The sequence below is a fragment of the Erpetoichthys calabaricus genome, chromosome 10 (genome assembly GCF_900747795.2).
Source record: "Erpetoichthys calabaricus chromosome 10, fErpCal1.3, whole genome shotgun sequence".
In the NCBI taxonomy this organism is placed as follows: domain Eukaryota; kingdom Metazoa; phylum Chordata; class Cladistia; order Polypteriformes; family Polypteridae; genus Erpetoichthys; species Erpetoichthys calabaricus.
Genome location: NC_041403.2, coordinates 19,450,707 through 19,469,709, shown reverse-complemented (window position 1 = coordinate 19,469,709; position 19,003 = coordinate 19,450,707). Strand labels below are relative to the sequence as shown.

Sequence of the window (19,003 nt, the reverse complement as noted above, 5' to 3'; positions counted from 1 at the left end):
ATAGAGTGATTGAAGTAATAAGTTAGATTTCTTTGAGCACCTAGTGCAGCCGGAGTTTTGCCATTACCTCTGTGCTGCGAGGTTTAGTAAGGCTGAGGGTGAGAGCTCCACTCAATAGTAGGGAACAGTATGTAAAGAAGGTATTCTGGGCTGATAAATGGCCTATAGTCAAGAGTGCTGAGTCTTTGTATGTTTAAATGTATTCTTGCACACCAAAAGTAATATTTAAGTCTAAGAAATCATTAAAACATTGTATGTTGTTCATGTCGATAATAAGTAAGTCTCTTGAAGTGCTGAGTGACAGGCTGTGTTATACCTAAAGCACTTGTGTGGTGTAAAGTGCTAAAGGTTAATCAGCGTGTGTGTGTCATTCATGGGGCACTGTTGTGGTTATGCGTATAGCTATGTATGTGTGTGTTCATCTTAAAGTGCAACAGTAGACCAACCCGATAACGAACTTGACGAGTACACTTACCCTTAAGGGAAAACAGGTAAAGGGTAAGCAGAGGGAAATACTACGATAATGCAGACACCAACTGTCAAACATGGAAACAGACGTGTGATGGTCTGGGGTTCTTTTCCTGGAGGCAGAGATGGTGACTGGCAAAAAGGTTACCACAGTTTGGCTGTTATATCTGCAAAAGGGGGCTACTTTGATGAATCAAAAATATGAATTAATTTTATTACAATTAAAGATCCCTTGACTTATTTTTTACTTGCTATTGTTTACTTGTTCTATGCCTTGATTTCATGAAACATGAAGACACAGCTCCATAAAAACTGAAAAAATGGAGGTGTTCTAAAACTGTTGAGTAGTATATGTCAAATGTTTATTAGCAGAACAGGAAACAATGAAAAATCTAAAAGCTTGAATGTCACCACGACTTGGAGTGTCTGCACTGAAATGCCTATCTCTTCTGCACCTCTGCTGGATGATCTCCACACTATAAATATAGTGCATCCGGAAAAAATTCACAGCGCATCAATTTTTCCACATTTTGTTATGTTACAGCCTTATTCCAAAATGGATTAAATTCATTTTTTTCCTCAGAATTCTACACACAACACCCCATAATGACAACGTGAAAAAAGTTCACTTGAGGTTTTTGCAAATGTATTAAAAATAAAAAAACTTAAATCCCATGTCCATAAGTATTCACAGCCTTTGCTCAATACTTTGTCGATGCACCTTTGGCAGCAATTACAGCCTCAAGTCTTTTTGAATATGATGCCACAAGCTTGGCACATCTATCCTTAGCCAGTTTCGCCCATTCCTCTTTGCTGCACCTCTCAAGTTCCATCAGGTTGGATGGGAAGCATCGGTGCATAGCCATTTTAAGATCTCTCCAGAGATGTTCAATCAGATTCAAGTCTGGGCTCTGGCTGGGCCACTCAAGGACATTCACAGAGTTGTCCTGAAGCCACTCCTTTGATATCTCGGCTGTGAGCTTAGGGTCGTTGTCCTGCTGAAAGATGAACCGTCGCCCCAGTCAAGAGCGCTCTGGAGCAGGTTTTCATCCAGGATGTCTCTGTACATTGCTGCAGTCATCTTTCCCTTTATCCTGACTAGTCTCCCAGTCCCTGCTGCTGAAAAACATCTCCACAGCATGATGCTTCCACCACCATGCTTCACTGTAGGGATGGTATTGGCCTGGTGATGAGCGGTGCCTGGTTTCTTCCAAACGTCTGGCCACTCTACCATGCAGGCCTGATTGGTGGATTGCTGCAGAGATGGTTGTCCTTCTGGAAGGTTCTCCTCTCTCCACAGAGGACCTCTGGAGCTCTGACAGAGTGACCATCGGGTTCTTGGTCACCTCCCTGACTAAGGCCCTTCTCCCCTGACCGCTCAGTTTAGATTGCCAGCCAGCTCTAGGAAGAGTCCTGGTGGTTTCGAACTTCTTCCACTTACGGATGATGGAGGCCACTGTGCTCATTGGGACCTTCAAAGCAGCAGAATTTTTTCTGTAACCTTCCCCAGATTTGTGTCTCGAGACAATCCTGTCTCAGAGGTCTACAGACAATTCCTTTGACTTCATGCTTGGTTTGTGCTCTGACATGAACTGTCAACTGTGGGACCTTATATAGACAGGTGTGTGCCTTTCCAAATCATGTCCAATCAACTGAATTTACCACAGGTGGACTCCAATGAAGCTGCAGAAACATCTCAAGGATGATCAGGGGAAACAGGATGCACCTGAGCTCAATTTTGAGCTTCATGGCAAAGGCTGTGAATACTTACTGTATGTACATGTGATTTCATCTTTTTTTTTTATTTTTAATACCATCCATCCATCCTCTTCCGCTTATCCGAGGTCGGGTCGCGGGGGCAGCAGCTTGAGCAGAGATGCCCAGACTTCCCTCTCCCCGGCCTCTTCTTCTAGCTCTTCCGGCAGCATTCCCAGGCCAGCCGGGAGACATAGTCCCTCCAGCGTGTCCTGGGTCTTCCCCGGGGCCTCCTCCCGGTTAGACGTGCCGGGAACACCTCACCAGGGAGGCGTCCAGGAGGCATCCGGATCAGATGCCCGAACCACCTCATCTGACTCCTCTTGATGCGGAGGAGCAGCGGCTCTACTCTGAGCCCCTCCCGGATGACTGAGCTTCTCACCCTATCTTTAAGGGAGAGCCCAGACACCCTGCGGAGAAAACTCATTTCAGCCGTTTGTATTCGCGATCTCGTTCTTTCGGTCACTACCCATAGCTCATGACCATAGGTGAGGGTAGGAACATAGATCGACTGGTAAATTGAGAGCTTTGCCTTACGGCTCAGCTCCTTTTTCACCACGACAGACTAATGCAGAGCCTGCATCACTGCGGACGCCGCACCGATCCGCCTGTCGATCTCACGCTCCATTCTTCCCTCACTCGTGAACAAGACCCGAGATACTTGAACTCCTCAACTTGAGGCAGGATCTCGCTCCCAACCCTGAGAGGGCACTCCACCCTTTTCCGGCTGAGGACCATGGTCTCGGATTTGGAGGTGCTGATTCCCATCCCAGCCGCTTCACACTCAGCTGCGAACCGATCCAGAGAGAGCTGAAGATCACGGCCTGATGAAGCAAACAGGACAACATCATCTGCAAAAAGCAGTGACCCAATCCTGAGTCCACCAAGCCAGACCCCCTCAACACCCTGGCTGCGCCTAGAAATTCTGTCCATAAAAGTTCTGAACAGAATCGGTGACAAAGGGCAGCCCTGGCGGAGTCCAACTCTCACTGGAAATGGGTTCGACTTACTGCCGGCAATGCGGACCAAGCTCTGGCACCGATTGTACAGGGACCGAACAGCCCTTATCAGGGGGTCCGGTACCCCATACTCTCGGAGTACCCCCTACAGGATTTCCCGAGGGACACGGTCGAACACCTTTTCCAAGTCCACAAAACACATGTAGACTGGTTGGGCGAACTCCCATGCACCCTCCAGGACCCTGCTAAGGGTGTAGAGCTGGTCCACTGTTCCACGACCAGGACGAAAACCACACTGTTCCTCCTGAATCCGAGGTTCGACTATCCGACGGACCCTCCTCTCAAGAACCCCCGAATAGACTTTTCCGGGGAGGCTGAGGAGTGTGATTCCTGAACCGTATCCTGAAATTTATTTTTAATACATTTGCAAAAATCTCAAGTAAATATTTTTCACGTTGTCATTATGGGGTGTTGTGTGTAGAATTCTGAGGAAAAAAATGAATTTAATCCATTTTGGAATAAGGCTGTAACATAACAAAATGTGGAACAAGTGATGCGCTGTGAATACTTTCCGGATGCACTGTATAACCAGCAAAGTCATCTTATCACAGCACCCGTCTCATTTTTTGGGTCTTCCCTCTAGTCGGTTTATACAGAGGATAGCAGCCAGTAATACCCTGACCCTAAAGCTGAAGCTCCACACAAACCTAATCATCCAGCCATTCATTCATTTTTTGAGCTCCCGTCCTATCAGCTGGGATTAGCCAGTTGCCAATTGTGTGCAAATTGCAAATCTTATTAAGACAAAGGAAATAAAAGACAGACAGATGACTTAACGTCTCCCACTTGCAACCACGTTCTTTATGCTGCCCGCACCGACATTAAAACACATCATGGCTTGGAAGCTTCCGGCTTGACAAAAGAGAAGGCTCCAAAATCCACGACAGCCAACTGGCAGGCAAAAAATAAATACACAGTGGCATAATTCCTACATAAGCTGCTCACAGGCTTCACTCAGCCACACATGGACGCTCTCTTTCTCTTTCTTTAGGGTCTTGTGGCAGCAGTGTGACAAAACCATCAAGTTAATAAAAGGAAGAGAATTCCAGCAGCCTATCCATTTAGATCAGAAAGTCTTTAGGGGACGATAACTATGTAACTCAGAACAGTCGAGTCAGGTCCATTAAAGTGTTCAGATGTTTTGGAATAAGATATAATGGGACAATTAGGTGTACAACTGGTCAATAACACAAGCTCCTAAATGTTGCTTCTAAATGATACGATTGATTATGTCATGTAGTGTCTTTCACAGAGAACTTTATTGTGGAGAATTAAAAACAAGCTTTAATTAATATTGTAGTGTCTTCCATAAATTAAATCCTATTACCGTTTTCATAAGTAACGGTTTTCTCAGTGAGCTATACCATGAAGCATATTTTATACAGAGCATATATACAATGGGGAACATTATTTAATGTCTAAGAATATCATATTTTAAAATTTTTAAATTGGAAGGAAAGTTAATGTGGGCGGCATGGTGGTGCAGTGGGTAGCACTGCTGCCTCGCAGTGAGGAGACCCGGGTTCGCTTCCCGGGTCCGCCCTGCGTGCAGTTTGCATGTTCTCCCTGTGTCTGCGTGGGTTTCCTCCCACAGTCCAAAGACATGCAGGTTAGGTGCATTGGCGATCCTAAATTGTCCCTAGTGTGTGCTTGGTGTGTGGGTGTGTGTGCCCTGTGGTGGGCTGGCACCCTGCCTTGTGCCCTGTGCTGGCTGGGATTGGCTCCAGCAGACCCCCGTGACCCTGTAGTTAGGATGTAGCAGGTTGGATAATGGATGGATGGATGGATGGAAAGTTAATGTCTAATGTAGGGAAACTGCTGAATGAGTGAGTCTCTGCACTGGGACACTCCCGACTTGCCAGATCAGTTAAGAGCTTCGTTAAGTGCTGCACTGGGGGATTTAAGGTTTTGCATCGATTTGGTTGTAACTGACCTGCGAGCTCTCCTGGGGGAATGCAGGTGGCTGAGATGAATGGGAAATTGAAATATGGATGAGTCACTCTGAAACGGGACTGGAATGAAGCAGGGACTCACCTTGCACTTTACGATATCCCATTGGTCTGGGAGGAACATCAAGGAACTTGGGGCTATCATAAAGACAGGGGTAACTAGCAACTTCAGGCTCTCTTAGACCAGATGATGACCTGAAGAGAGCTGACCAGAAACAATTGATTATAACTACAAGTTTATGTGCTACTTGAACTACACATTTAGCACCATCAAACTGAATGGTTTGCAAAGCCACATGGGATTTGAGGCATTCTGTTAAGGTCTACATAAAAAGGGGTGAATTGGGCTATCATAAAGGCAGGGGTAACAAAGACATTCAGGCTCTCTTAGACCAGATGATAACCTGACCAGAAAACCTAAAAACTACACATTTAGCACTACCAGGTTGCATGGTTTGCAAAGCCACATTCGAGTTGCGTCTGTTTATGGCACTGGTTATAATAATACATGTGTTAACTTTACTCCTGTCTGTTCAGATACTCGGTCTAATTGCCTGCAGTTACAGATAAAAAGGAATGAGGGGAGTGCTGAACTACAGTGTCCGAGAGTAGAATAGGAGATTCGGCACATGCTGTTAAGGTCTGTGTAAAAAGAGGTAAGAAATAGAGAATAGGGCCACAGTAGGACCCTGTCACGATAAAATAAGTGCCTTTCATAGTGACCTTAATACAAATAACTTAGTGTGATTAATAATGACCTGTATCATATAATACATTACAAATTAACTCTTTTATATAGTGCCTTTCATGGCAAGTTGAATCGCAAAGCTATAATGAAAGATATCAGGTTCTATTCTACTTACAAATTTTTACTTTACACGATGCATTTTATAGTAAGCGTTATCACACGACACTTTCCACAGAAATGATAAATGTTCTCTTGTGCGTTCCCTTGTGGATTATTACAAATCACATTTTTAATATAGTATTGTGTATCTGACAGTATCAAAAACCTTTGCCTACTTTATTTGCTTTATTATCAATAATTTTCAAAATGAATACCCTCACTTTCCGCTACATTCACAAACCATCACCTTCTTCTTTCAAGGTGAATACTAGAAGGAAAGCACTTACTGTCCTTTATCAAAAGGCATTATATACAATTAAAACAAATCCAGCTGAAACAGATTTGTCTAATCCATCAGCCTCAATAACCCCACTTCTTCACCCTCACTTCTTCAACAGGGTGAACTTTTTATTACTAAGTTTTATGTAGGCAGGTTAGAGTTTGAAAAGGATATAGGCTGAATCCTCTGGTCGAATACTGTAACCTTCTTCGTCAACTTCTGGGGAATTCTGCCAAGAAAGAGATGATCATGGTCAATAGGGATGACTTTTACTAAGTCCAGTAATAATCTTAGCATCCATCATAGAAGCCCCTTTTCCTGTATGGAGCCTCTCAAACTAATCTTAGGAGCCACTCCACCCAGAAAATCAAGAGTAGTAGCAGGAGGACACTACCGGCCTGAGGAGCCGTATATAGCGCCTCACTCCTCCTTTCCACTCATCAACACTATATAGAGGACTGGAACAAATAAATAAACGTCCAAAGCCAAAATATGGGGGACAGTCATATTTATACATATATATATATATATATATATATAACTATTCATGTATACTTATCAGATGACTTACATATCTTTCCCAGTCAATTTCCGAGTAAAATCCATTTGGTGCTCCATTTGTCTTTTTCTTAAAAAGAGAGAAAACAGACTGCATTTTTAATAACCAGATTATTCCTAGTGCATTTGCCACTGTATATTCTCAGGTGTATACTTACATTACCATCTCTGTCCGGTGATCCCCTAAAAACATAAATAAGCAGGTAAATAAATACAATTAATTGATCAGTACATATACATTTACATCAAAAGGACAATTTTAAAAATATACATTATTGAATTCTATTTCCATTTCTAATGTAAGCTTTCAGATATGGTTTCTCTGAAATTAAAAAAGCTCTAAACTTACTTAAATACAACTAGACTTTAATTAGTAACTTTCAGCATGCAAATAATTCTGTTTACACAGTACATATCTTTACAGATATACTTCCTATTATTTAAGTGCAGGCTCAAACAGGCCAATTCATGGTCACTAATAATTGTTCAGTTTAAAAACGTTTTATAGTACTCTTCACTGAGTACATTCTCAGAACCCTTACACTTTTAACATATTTATTTTTTAATGCACTTCAAATTTCTACCCATAAACAAAAAAAAATATGGTTAACTCACATTACAATTAGAACAAAAATGTTTAATTCAGACATTGAAATAGTCAGTGAATTTGTGCATGATAACACCTATAGAGACCAAACACATCATCCAGTTTTAATGTTTATTAAGTCAGCAACAGAAATGATTCACTCTGTTACCAGCACTGTAATGATGGATCATTCTGACCCTAGAATACCTGTGAATATCCACACCAGGGGAACACTGGAAGGAACAAACATCAATCAGCATTGTTCTCTTTGTGGGCACAACCAGCTGGACTTGCTCTACCCAAATGCTTTGTCTGGGCAGAGCTGACCACAACTTACTGCCACCAACAAGTCTGTTATCAGACTGCAGCAGCTATTCTCTTATGATCCAAGTCAGACGTTCTTGTGTCTTTGAGGGGTTGTGGCGTGTCATAATATTTATACCTTTAAGTCTATTGTAAAGTTTTAATTTCCCTTTGGGAACCAATAAAGTAACATCCATCCGTCTATCTATCTATCTATCTATCTATCTATCTATCTATCTATCTATCTATCTATCTATCTATCTATCTATCTATCTATCTATCTATCTGTTAGATAGATATGAAAGGCACTACATATCTACCTATCATATAGTGCCTTTCATATCTTTCTATCATATAGTACCTTTCATATCTATCTATCTATCTATCTATCTATCTATCTATCTATCTATCTATCTATCTATCTATCTATCTATCTATCTATCTATTATATAGTACCTTTCATATCTATCTATCATATAGTACCTTTCCATATATATCTATCTATCTATCTTTATATAGTACCTTTCATATCTATCTATTTATTGTGGTGAGCAGCTGGGGGCGGTATCCAGCCGGGACACCCGGAAGCGGGATTGCGCCTCCTCCGGACCATGAAGGGGCAGCCGCCCTGGTTGGTATGTGGACACGGGAACAAAGCATGGAAGCTCAACCCTATGGGGGCCCGTGGTCACCGATAGGGGCGCCCGAATGCCTGAAGAGCCCTGGACGTCAGCACTTCCGCCACATCCGGAGGTGCTGGCGGAAGGAATACCAAGGACACCCGGAGTGCTTCCGGGTGCTCAGCCGATACTTCCACCACACCAGGAAGTGCCGGCGGAAGTTTATCAGGAGACACCTGGAGCACGTCCGGGTGAACATAAAAGGGTCCACCTCCCTCCATTCGATAGCTAGCTGGAGTCGGGTGGAAGTGGATGGAGCTCGGAGGAGAGGAGTGGAGGCGGTGAAGAGAGAAATAGCATTGTGTTAGGCCTGGACTGAGGGTGATTGGTGCAGGGGCACTGGGTTCTGCGTGCGCACTTGTAAATAAGTAAATATGAATAAACTTGTGTTTGGGTGTAAACCATCGGTGTCTGCCTGTCTGTGTCCGGGCTGCTTTCCATACTATCTATCTATCTATCTATCTATCTATCTATCTATCTATCTATCTATCTATCTATCTATCTATCTATCTATCTATCTATCTATCTATCTATCTATCTATCTATCTATCTATCACAAAAGTAATCTGAATGATTAACATAAACAAATTATCACAACAGAAATTTCACTAACTTTATAAATAAGAAATAACCAGCTGATGAAAGAGGAGAGAATAAAACTAAACTATAATAGACATTTTTGAAAAAAAAGAAACAAAAGCCTAGGGGGTCCACGGCTAGTTATTATAAAATCAAAGTTCAGTACCACAAGTACACAAGTACTGGACTGGCTCTAGGAATAGGTGCGCAATGCAATCGCTAAAGTCCAGATCTCAACCCTCATAGCTTCACCCCTAACACCCACTGATCAGTAACCAAAAATTGAAAGCAGGATTCTTTAGCTGCTGTTGATGGTAACTTCTCAAAATGGAAGAGACATTTGAAGCTTATCAGTTATTATTTGTTTTACTTAGCACCTTTCACCACGACAGGGTGGCACTTGTGTTCTGAGAAGTGATTTAAGGCCAGGTCTTTTATAAAGAGTAATATTACAACACTCTTGGTGCCATATACATACAAGAAAGAGAGGAAAAATAATATATGTACTCTTCTTTTTGAGGGATTAGGATTCCAAATACCATAAGATGCATTCATTAAAAAATCATAAACATGCTGTACACATTTGGTCAAGTCCTAATAGGTCTGGTGTGTGGACGCCTTTATTTTAGGAGGCTTTTGAAGAATGATCAAATCACCAGGCTAAATCAAATTGTAAAGGCAATTTTAAAATTATGCAGTAACTGCCTAATTACAGCGTCTGCTGTTTTCACGTCCATACTAAACCAACTTTCTTTGGTGAATTTCAGCAGGTTTCACTATGGCGCGTTGTTAAACAATGGTGACAATCCTGCAGTGGAGTGTCCATATTCAGTGGACCTTGCTTTCAACTAGACAAACAGCAGAGGGCTGTACTGTGCGTGATCAGACTACCCATAAGCCATTGCAAATGCATTGTATTGCATCAGCTTCTATCTGTAGCGGTTACCACGTAATTTTCAAGTTGCCCTTACGTTTTCATTAATCTTTGTATCAGATCAGGAATCCTGGATGGTCAGGTATTGAGGAGTATGAATAGTTCAGAATAAGCATATAAATTATAAATGCGAAGCAGTTTCTTTCTCACCAAAGCAAACTCTTACTGTATATACAAATTTGTCCCCCATCACCTTCTATGTCCGACGAATAAATGCAGTGCAGGCAGCTGATCTGTCACTTACGTTGAATCAGTATCCTTCTCTTTCTTTCGTATACCAAACGCCTTTCTTGTACGTTTTTTCAGTCCTGTTGGGAGAAACAGAGAAGAGAAAGAGCATTTAGCCCTGGGCCACAATGTCCAGTGTGATTTCTAGCTACCACAGTAGGTGCTTTTCTTCACGACTTTCACTAATACAACCTAAGAGAAAGCTAAATGCAGATTTCATATAATTGCCACAGCCCTAGATTTCTGCTTCCATGCTGATCAAAGTCACATCATCATATTGTTAAAGAGAGTCTTTTTAATTATTGCTAATAACAGTCATTAAAACATGAATTCAAGAAGGCTGCTATGTGGCTCGGAATCACAAAGTAAGCCACACACACATGAAGGGAACTGCCTGCTGAAATGAAAAGAAGGAATATTAGGAAATCAAATTTAAAAATAAATCTCTTCCTCCATTTTCTTATTATTATTGATTTTATTTGAAGACAATAACATTTCATACAATCAAGTTGAAGTTAACCAACAAGAATTCAACCCCGGGTGGAGAGAAAGAGAGGACAAGTCAACAGCATGAGCAAATCTTAAAAAATGACAAAGAAGGAAGAATGTCTTTTTCTCTCATATACAGTAAATGCTTGTTCTAAGATTTGATTCATTACTGCATATGCTCATGTTTAAGTTCTCCCGCGGATAAGTCAGGACTTGATTTTACAGTATAATTTCTGGTATTCTATAACGTCAGTCATATAAGTCGAATCCGGAAAACTCACGCTATTGGTCCAAGAGATTATGATATGCCAACGCCCACCTGAGAGAGTCACCACGGGGCCAACGGCCTTTTTATTTCTATGTATCATGCCTACGTGACCACACGGTAATACCCAGACTATTTCAAAGCAACATTTGCACTGATTTGTGTTTTTTGTATCTGACACCCTCATACACCTTTATCGTAAGAGCATCCCTTATCGATGATGGAGCGTCCGATCAGAAGAAAATATGAAGCTGGTTTTAAATTAAAAATCGTTGAAGGGGCAAAAGAAATTGCTAACTGTGCTGCTGCAACAAAATTTAATGTGTCTGAGAAATTGGTGCGAGATTGGAGGAGGCAAGAAAAATTAAGTGTCGTATTTTTTTTTTGAAAGTCGGGGTATGATTTTATGATCGATTTTTCGGGTTTCAAGACCCGACTTATACGCGAATATATGCGGTAGATCCTGCAATATTTAAAAAAAAAATGTAAACAGTTCCCCTAAGTGAGAATTAGATTTTCAATTTCAAATAGTACAGAACATCAGTTACCAACTGACTTATAACAGGTGGGCTGGGATTCTTCCAGTTGACTAGTCTACGTGCTGGTAGTGTGCTAAAGGCAATTGCGATATTTTTGTCCTTATCCACTTTAAGCCCGTCTGGAAGTTCACCAAACACGGCTGTTAGTGGGTTAGGAGTGATTGTGACACCAAGGCTGTCTGATAGGCATTCAAAAATGTTAGTTCAGAATGATGTTAAAACATGTGGCCTAGACAGGCTGGAGCTAAATCGCCATGTTCACATGGTTAGATCTTGGCCTGAATCCACTTGCGCATATGGACTGGAGTGTATTCTATGCATAGCTGCCTTCCACAGAGATGGTAAGTGAAAGACCCTTTCCCCAGTGTTCCCTAGGATCTTTGAAAGAAAAGGAGGGACTTTAAAATGTTTTTATATATCATTGAACCATTGTCTGAGTCTTCAAGGATCCTTTTAGCAAAGTTTCTGATTTGAAAGTAGTGAAAAACATTGTGTTCATGGGAAGTTAAATTTGAAGCATAATTGTTCATAAGTTATGAAGACATTATCTATATTCAATTCTTTAAGTGTTTTAATTCTGGTTGTCTGAATACTGTGTCTGCGGTGGGTTGGCACCCTGCCCGGGATTGGTTCCTGCCTTGTGCCCTGTGTTGGCTGGGATTGGCTCCAGCAGACCCCCGTGACCCTGTGTTCGGATTCAGCGGGTTGGAAAATGGATGGATGGATGAATACTGTGTAGTTTTGTCATGTGGAGGTGCAACAAATAAAAGCTTCTCTGTCTTAAAGTGCTTCCTACATTGGTTCCATACTCTTGAGTGAATGAAAGGCAATTGGATTATTAGTGCATTGAGGATAATTTGTATTTACTGGGTCCCAAAGCCTCTACTGCAGACCAGGCTTGTGTATATTCATCAATTTGTGTCAATGTCCAGGTCTTTATAACTTGTATATTTTCTGCCCAGTAATAAAACTAAAAGTTAGGTAGTGCCATGCCACCTTCTGCTTTAGATTATTGTACAGCAGAGTCACCCTTTCAATGTGTGGATGTTTTGAATTCCAAATAAATGAGGTTATAATTCTGCCTAATTTCTTAAAGAATGATTTGTTAATGTATATGGGGATGCTCTGAAATAGAAAAAGAAGCTTGGGAAGGATGCTCATCTTGACAGTTTTGATTCTCCCAGCTAATGTGAGATGGAGAGTAGACCATATGTTCACATCTTTTCCTCCATTTTCTAAACCTATTATCGCTAAATACAGGCTCACTGGGAATTAAAGGTTTACCCCAGTAGCATAATGATCATTAGTGAAACCTATGAAACTTTTAAAATAGTGCTGAGGACTTTTCTTTTTCTTTATTTCTCTAATCCTGAACACTAGGGAGGCAGATCCTGTGTCTGGGTGGGGGTCTCTCCATTGCAGGGGAACATTAGGATTGAAATTCACAGGGTCACAGTCCAGGACACACTTCAAGCTTAAGGTCTTTCTGCCATTTGAACCTCATGTCCACCTCTTCCCATAGGACTTCATTGTGAGTCACACAGAATTTCAGCAAAAAATACGGAAGATCTGAAATAGTGTACAGTACTTGTGACTGGCCTCAGTCTCATATAGCCCTCCATAATAATATCTCGGTTATAATATGAACAGGGTCATGTACTGCAGACGTGCACCTCACTCCGCACACGTCACATTTCACACCCTTGGGCACGGTACCACATATGCTGTAGCAGCACTCAATCTGCCAGCCAGCAGCGCCTCCAGCCCAGCTGGGCATGCCATACAAACATGGTGCAATTTATAAATGGATAACAAGACAAACCCTCGAGCAATAAACTCCAGCAATTACAACTTCTAAATATAATTAATTAATAAAACATTTATCTCGTTACATATAATTGCAGGCAATTAAATGATCCAACCAAGCTGTTGGCATTTATCAAGTCAAACAGATGATATTTTCAGGCTGTCACCCCAGCAGCCCTGGCAGCACATCTTCAATCCATATTTTGAAAATTCTTCCCACTTACAAGAATGTTTTTATCTCCCTTTAACTTTTGCTTCTTATGTTTTTGGCAAGGGTGCAAGACTGGGTTCAAATTTCTCATTTATATCTTTTTTGTTCGTTTTTTATGTTAACACATATGACAGTTGTCACACACATGCGAGTAGGACTCAACTAAAGGGCCTGAATAATGGCAATTCCATGTCTGACCAGGGGGCGGCGGGGTGCACTAACTGTCTTTCTTGAATCTTTGCAGACCATTCTCGGGAAAACCCACAGGGTACTGGCGCCTTTGAAGACATCACTTCTGTTCCCGGCACCATTGATGACGTCACTTCCAGCATCAGCTCTGATGACATCACCTTCAGTCACGTATCTGATGATGTCACTTCCACTTCCGGCCCTGATGATGTCATTTCCTGCACTGGCCTTTAAAGCCGCCATCTTGAATTAATATTGCAGTTCTGTTTTGGACTCAGTCGAGTGAACAACTCACAACCTTTACCTTTAAAAATATCTTTTTGCAGCCAAGGCACATTATATGGGTGGCTGCCCCAAACCTTTATGATGCCTAAGTGTTGCTCTTTCTTTTTTCTTGTGCCATGTGTTTTGTGAGTGGTCCCCCAAGAGGCGAAGCCACCTGCCCATCACCATCAAGAGACTACCCATCAACCTTACAAAACCTGAGAAAAACACAACAGTCCCTTGCGGTTCATTGAATGCACTGCTGCTGGTTAATTTCTATCATCATTTGTCTGTTTTTGTACATTACTGGATTTTTCACCACAGTGCTCAGGTTAGTTTTGTGCATTGGGACATTGTTTGTCCTGGATTGCTGTTGTTGTTTCAGCCAACTCCTCTGGCCTGTTGTGCTCATCAGGCTTATTTTTATTTCAGAGCATTTTTGTTGATATTAAATCTTTTATTTATAAAAATTCTACATTTGCCCTTTCTGTGAATAGCTGGGATTTTGATGGTTTTCCCCCTCTAGTGGATATTTTTTAGATATTTGGGACTTTTGTGCGTGGGAACCCCAAGTTCACAGTTCATTGATTCCACAACAGACTTAGCACTGTACTTGCTAGCTCTTAAACATTTGAGCATAAATAGCTAGAGGTAGGGCAGCACGGTGGTGCAGTGGTAGCGCTGCTGCCTCGCAGTTAGGAGACACGGGTTCGCTTCCCGGGTTCTCCTGCGTGGAGTTTGCATGTTCTCCCCGTGTCTGCGTGGGTTTCCTCCGGGCGCTCTGGTTTCCTCCCACAGTCCAAAGACATGTAGGTTAGGTGGATTGGCGATTCTAAATTGGCCCTAGTGTGTGCTTGGTGTGTGGGTGTGTGTGTGTGTGTCCTGCGGTGGGTTGGCACCCTGCCCGGGATTGGTTCCTGCCTTGTGCCCTGTGTTGGCTGGGATTGGCTCCAGCAGACCCCCGTGACCTTGTGTTCAGATTCAGCGGGTTGGAAAATGGATGGATGGATAGCTAGAGGTAGTAAAGCCTTTCACTTTTAGGATCTCACACTTGAACAATCAGCAAATGTGAGAGAGGGCCACCAGTGTCAGTTCTTTTAGAAAATTTAAAAGGAACTGTTCCTTCAACAGAGCCCACTTCTGGTGAAGCTACTGTGGCTTATGCTGCATGGTGTATTGTTAAAATTCGATTTGTACGCTTATTATTTCTGACATGCAACACATTGTTGTTATGTACTTGAGAGCACCTCCAATGTGCTTTATTTCTATGAACTCAAATCATGCAATTTGCCATTAGTCATGCCTTCCACATGCAGCTGCCTGGCAAATGTAATTTTCTAGCTGCCACTTGATGCCATTTGCTAATCTGCTTGGATATGCAAATAGGCCAAATCACTCAGTCAGTCATGGCCAGTAATTCAGTGCTTTTTTAATAGTTTTGGTATTCTGCCGTTCACAAAGTGGTCTCTTTGTTAGGTCCACCTGCTCATTAATTCAAATAGCCAGCTCCTCTAAATGGGTAATCATACGGTAGCAACTCAGCATAAACAGCATGCAGACATGGGCATGGGATTTAGCTGCTACTCATCCTAACATTAGAATGCGGAAGTACTATCTGTGTTCTTGCCATGGTTTCATCCCCGAGTCAAGTATTAGACTGGAAGAAGACCACTAGATGAAATGTAGTCACAAACCAGAAACAAGTCAAAAGCAAGAAGACAAAATCTCTTGCACTAATGCTTAATTGCTAAATGGTAATCAACGTCAGAGAAATTCGAGGGAGAGAAAAGATTCGCCCGATGTCTGAGTATTTCATCCAAATCACAAATAGGAGTGAATTGCTTAAGGCCGGGTTTATACTTCACGCGACGTGATGCGTGCTCCAGCAGACGCTACTGCTACTCAACAAGCATTGTACTGTTTATACTTGCGCGCGTACTTTATGTAAATCTGGAAGATTCCACCAGGTGGCAGTGCGCGATATCATCACGGTGGGAACAGGTTCAGCTTCGCTGTGTATGTAAATTGCCTGGGACATCCATTAAATTCTGATGACACCTTATCTCAATATCTCTGAAAAGGATGTTTAATGATTAGATCCACCAATCCAGAGATGTCACTAAATCTGCATATCTTTGAAAGGAAACCGGAGCGCACTGTGGAGACCCAGCAGGAAAAACATGTAAACTCCAGGCAGGGAACACCAGCGACGTGACTCCCTGCGAGACAGCAGCACTGCCGCTCCGCCACCGTGTCATCTCCATGTGTGTAATTATTAACAGTATTCATTATTTAAATGAAATGAACAACTTATCTGTAAAATGTAACATACATACTTTAATGCATTTCATCATGAAAGTGATATCAAGTATAAATCTAAGGATTCTAAATGTGCGGAGAGCTGGAATATCATAAAGTTAATGTGTTCTGTGTGGCGATTACTGCTGTCAGGTCAGGAGGAAGCCCCAGAAGCGCGTAGCGATTAACAACTGGGTCAGTTTTAAGGTGACATTTACAACAGTCTACTTTAATGATAAAATAAACTACGAGATTAAAGTGGACATTTAAGACAAAATTTCCACTTTAATCACAAAATACACCTTTTCTAACTTTTTATTCTCTGTGGCTCAAATACAGAGCTCAAATACATTCTGATGCTGTTGTGAAGGTACAAAAAGAAAAAAGACAGCACAGAAGATGGTATGTGAGACCTTTAAAATGTATCGTGTCATTAAGATTGGGAAAATGCGATGCTTGAATATAAAAGCACCACGAATATATTTGTATGTCGGCATTTTGCTTCAGCACATCAAACCATTCATCGAACATCAAAGCAGGCACATCGATCCTGGAGGATGCACACAGCGGCTTTCTGTCACATGTGGATAGTAAGCAGAGACTCTGACGTCACACTCTGACTTGATCACACTGCAGTCCCTGACTTTTTGCTGGGACTGCAACTTGCGCATGTGCCACATTAATTTGAGGACCTGCTCAGAGGATATGTCAAATTAATGCTGGGAACGTGGGGCAGCCATGATGTGTGCGTGTACACGTTCTGAGTGTCAAGTATACTCTATTATAAAAAAAAATCTTGGGAGGGAGGCAAGGGAGACGTGATCTTCTTGGAATAATAATTCTTTGCATTTATATGCCGCTTTCTCACTACTCAAAGCGCACAGCGATTGCAGGTTAAGGGCCTTGCTCAAGGGCCCAACAGTGCAGAGTCCCTACTGGCATTTGCGGGATTCGAACCGGCAACCTTCCGATTGGCAGTGCGGATCCCTAGCCTCAGAGCCACCACTCTGCCTAAGACACTTTGACATCCTGCGAGACAAGGCAGTGAGACAAAAGGACAGCTGCTGTACAGGGTTTTAAATGATCGACGTGCAGTGCAACAAGCAGAATACACAGCTCGCCAGCAGCAACAGAACGCCAGCAGATGATCTGACCGCATCTCCTTAGCGTACGTTCAGCCCCCCTCTTCACAACGCGAGCAGCGCTATATGTCACCGTGAGAAAGAAATTTAACCACACCCGGGGACGGAAATCAAGGACAAAGAGTAGATGACAAAGTAGAATGTCGTAAAGAATTTAAAAATGTTAACGCGGTACACATGCAGAGCAGGTTAGAGATGATGGAAGTACGAAAATTTCAAAGTCTCAAAAAAGGATAGGAATATTGCATTAGCACAAACAAAAGGAAATTATTACTCCGTGAAATAACGGAACAGCGAAAAGAGATTGAATATATTGTTCGGATTTTTAACCTTATTTTAATGGATTTATTTATTGGATTATTTTAACCTCCACATTTTCACCCTGTTTTTTTAATGGATTATTTATTTTTTTATGGATGTTTTGAGCACTGCACTATTGTTTTGAACACTATTGTTTGTAATAAAAGCACTGTTTGCTCCTTGTACCTTCCCCTTGCCCTGCAGTTAGGAGACCCAGGTTCGCTTCCCAGACCTCCCTGCGTGGAGTTTGCATGTTCTCCCCCGTGTCTGCGTGGGTTTCCTCCAGGTGCTCCAAAGACATGAAGGTTAGGTGCATTGGTGATCCTAAATTGTCCCTAGTGTGTGCTTGGTGTGTGTGTGTGTGTGTGTGCCCTGCCCGGGATTTGTTCCTGCCTTGCGCCCTGTGCTGGCTGGGATTGGTTCCAGCAGACCCCCGTGACCCTGTGTTAGGATATAACGGGTTGGAAAATGACTGACCTTCCCCTTGCTTCGTTTGGTGTCCTCATTGTCCAGCTCATCTGGTTCCATTACCAACGGTGTTGGGTTCAAGGGCTCTCAAAAGGGAAGTGGGAGCGTGAAGCAGAACCCACATGGTCACACTATCACATATGAGGATACACATTTGTTCAAATACGTCAAAAAATCAGAAACTCATTAACATCAATGAAAAACAACAACATCTGTTCATCAGCTAATTGCAGAACCACGACAGGATTGTAGAAGAGGAGTCAGGGATAAGCCAGACACAGTCAGAGTCCTGGAGACCTCAGCTAACAAGCCGCTTGCCCCCTACTGGCCACAATCAGTGGACCATAGTGGGCAAACAGGAGCAGAGTGATGGAGGACATCACTGATGTAGTCTGCTGGGAGGCCAAACCTCAATGAATTAACTTGGTTCTGGAAGCAAAAGGTCCTACAGGGTATTAGAAAGGTGGAGTAAATAAAGTGGGCCCTAAGTGAATTGTGACCTTTGGTCGTCTTCTTCTTCTTTTGTCTGCTCCCGTTAGGGGTTGCCACAGCAGATCATCTTGCTCCATATCTTTCTGTCCTCTTCATCTTGCTCTGTCACACCCATCACCTGCATGTCCTCTCTCACCACATCCATAAACCTTCTCTTAGGCCTTCCTCTTTTCATCTTGCCTGGCAGCTCTATCCTTAGCATCCTTCTCTCTCCCAATATACCCCTCATCTCTCCTATGCACATGTCCAAACCAATGCAATCTCGCCTCTCTGACTTTGTCTCCCAACCGTCCCATCCTGAGCTGACCCTCTAATGTCCATATTTCTAATCCTGTCCATCCTCATCACACCCAG

At 42.4% G+C, this 19,003-nt stretch overlaps 1 protein-coding gene across 1 annotated transcript in view; it reads right to left on the bottom strand.

The window, feature by feature from the left end:
• Positions 1 to 19,003, bottom strand: part of sgip1a (SH3GL interacting endocytic adaptor 1a) — a 337,919-nt gene that overhangs the window by 202,063 nt on the left and 116,853 nt on the right. Inside the window, exons 2-5 of the mRNA XM_051932771.1 lie at positions 10,203 to 10,266; positions 7,035 to 7,059; positions 6,890 to 6,946; positions 6,502 to 6,547 (exon numbers count right to left, since the gene is read on the bottom strand). Of these exons, the coding sequence (XP_051788731.1) occupies positions 6,502 to 6,547; positions 6,890 to 6,946; positions 7,035 to 7,059; positions 10,203 to 10,266 (192 nt within the window). The remainder of the gene's footprint in view (positions 1 to 6,501; positions 6,548 to 6,889; positions 6,947 to 7,034; positions 7,060 to 10,202; positions 10,267 to 19,003) is intronic.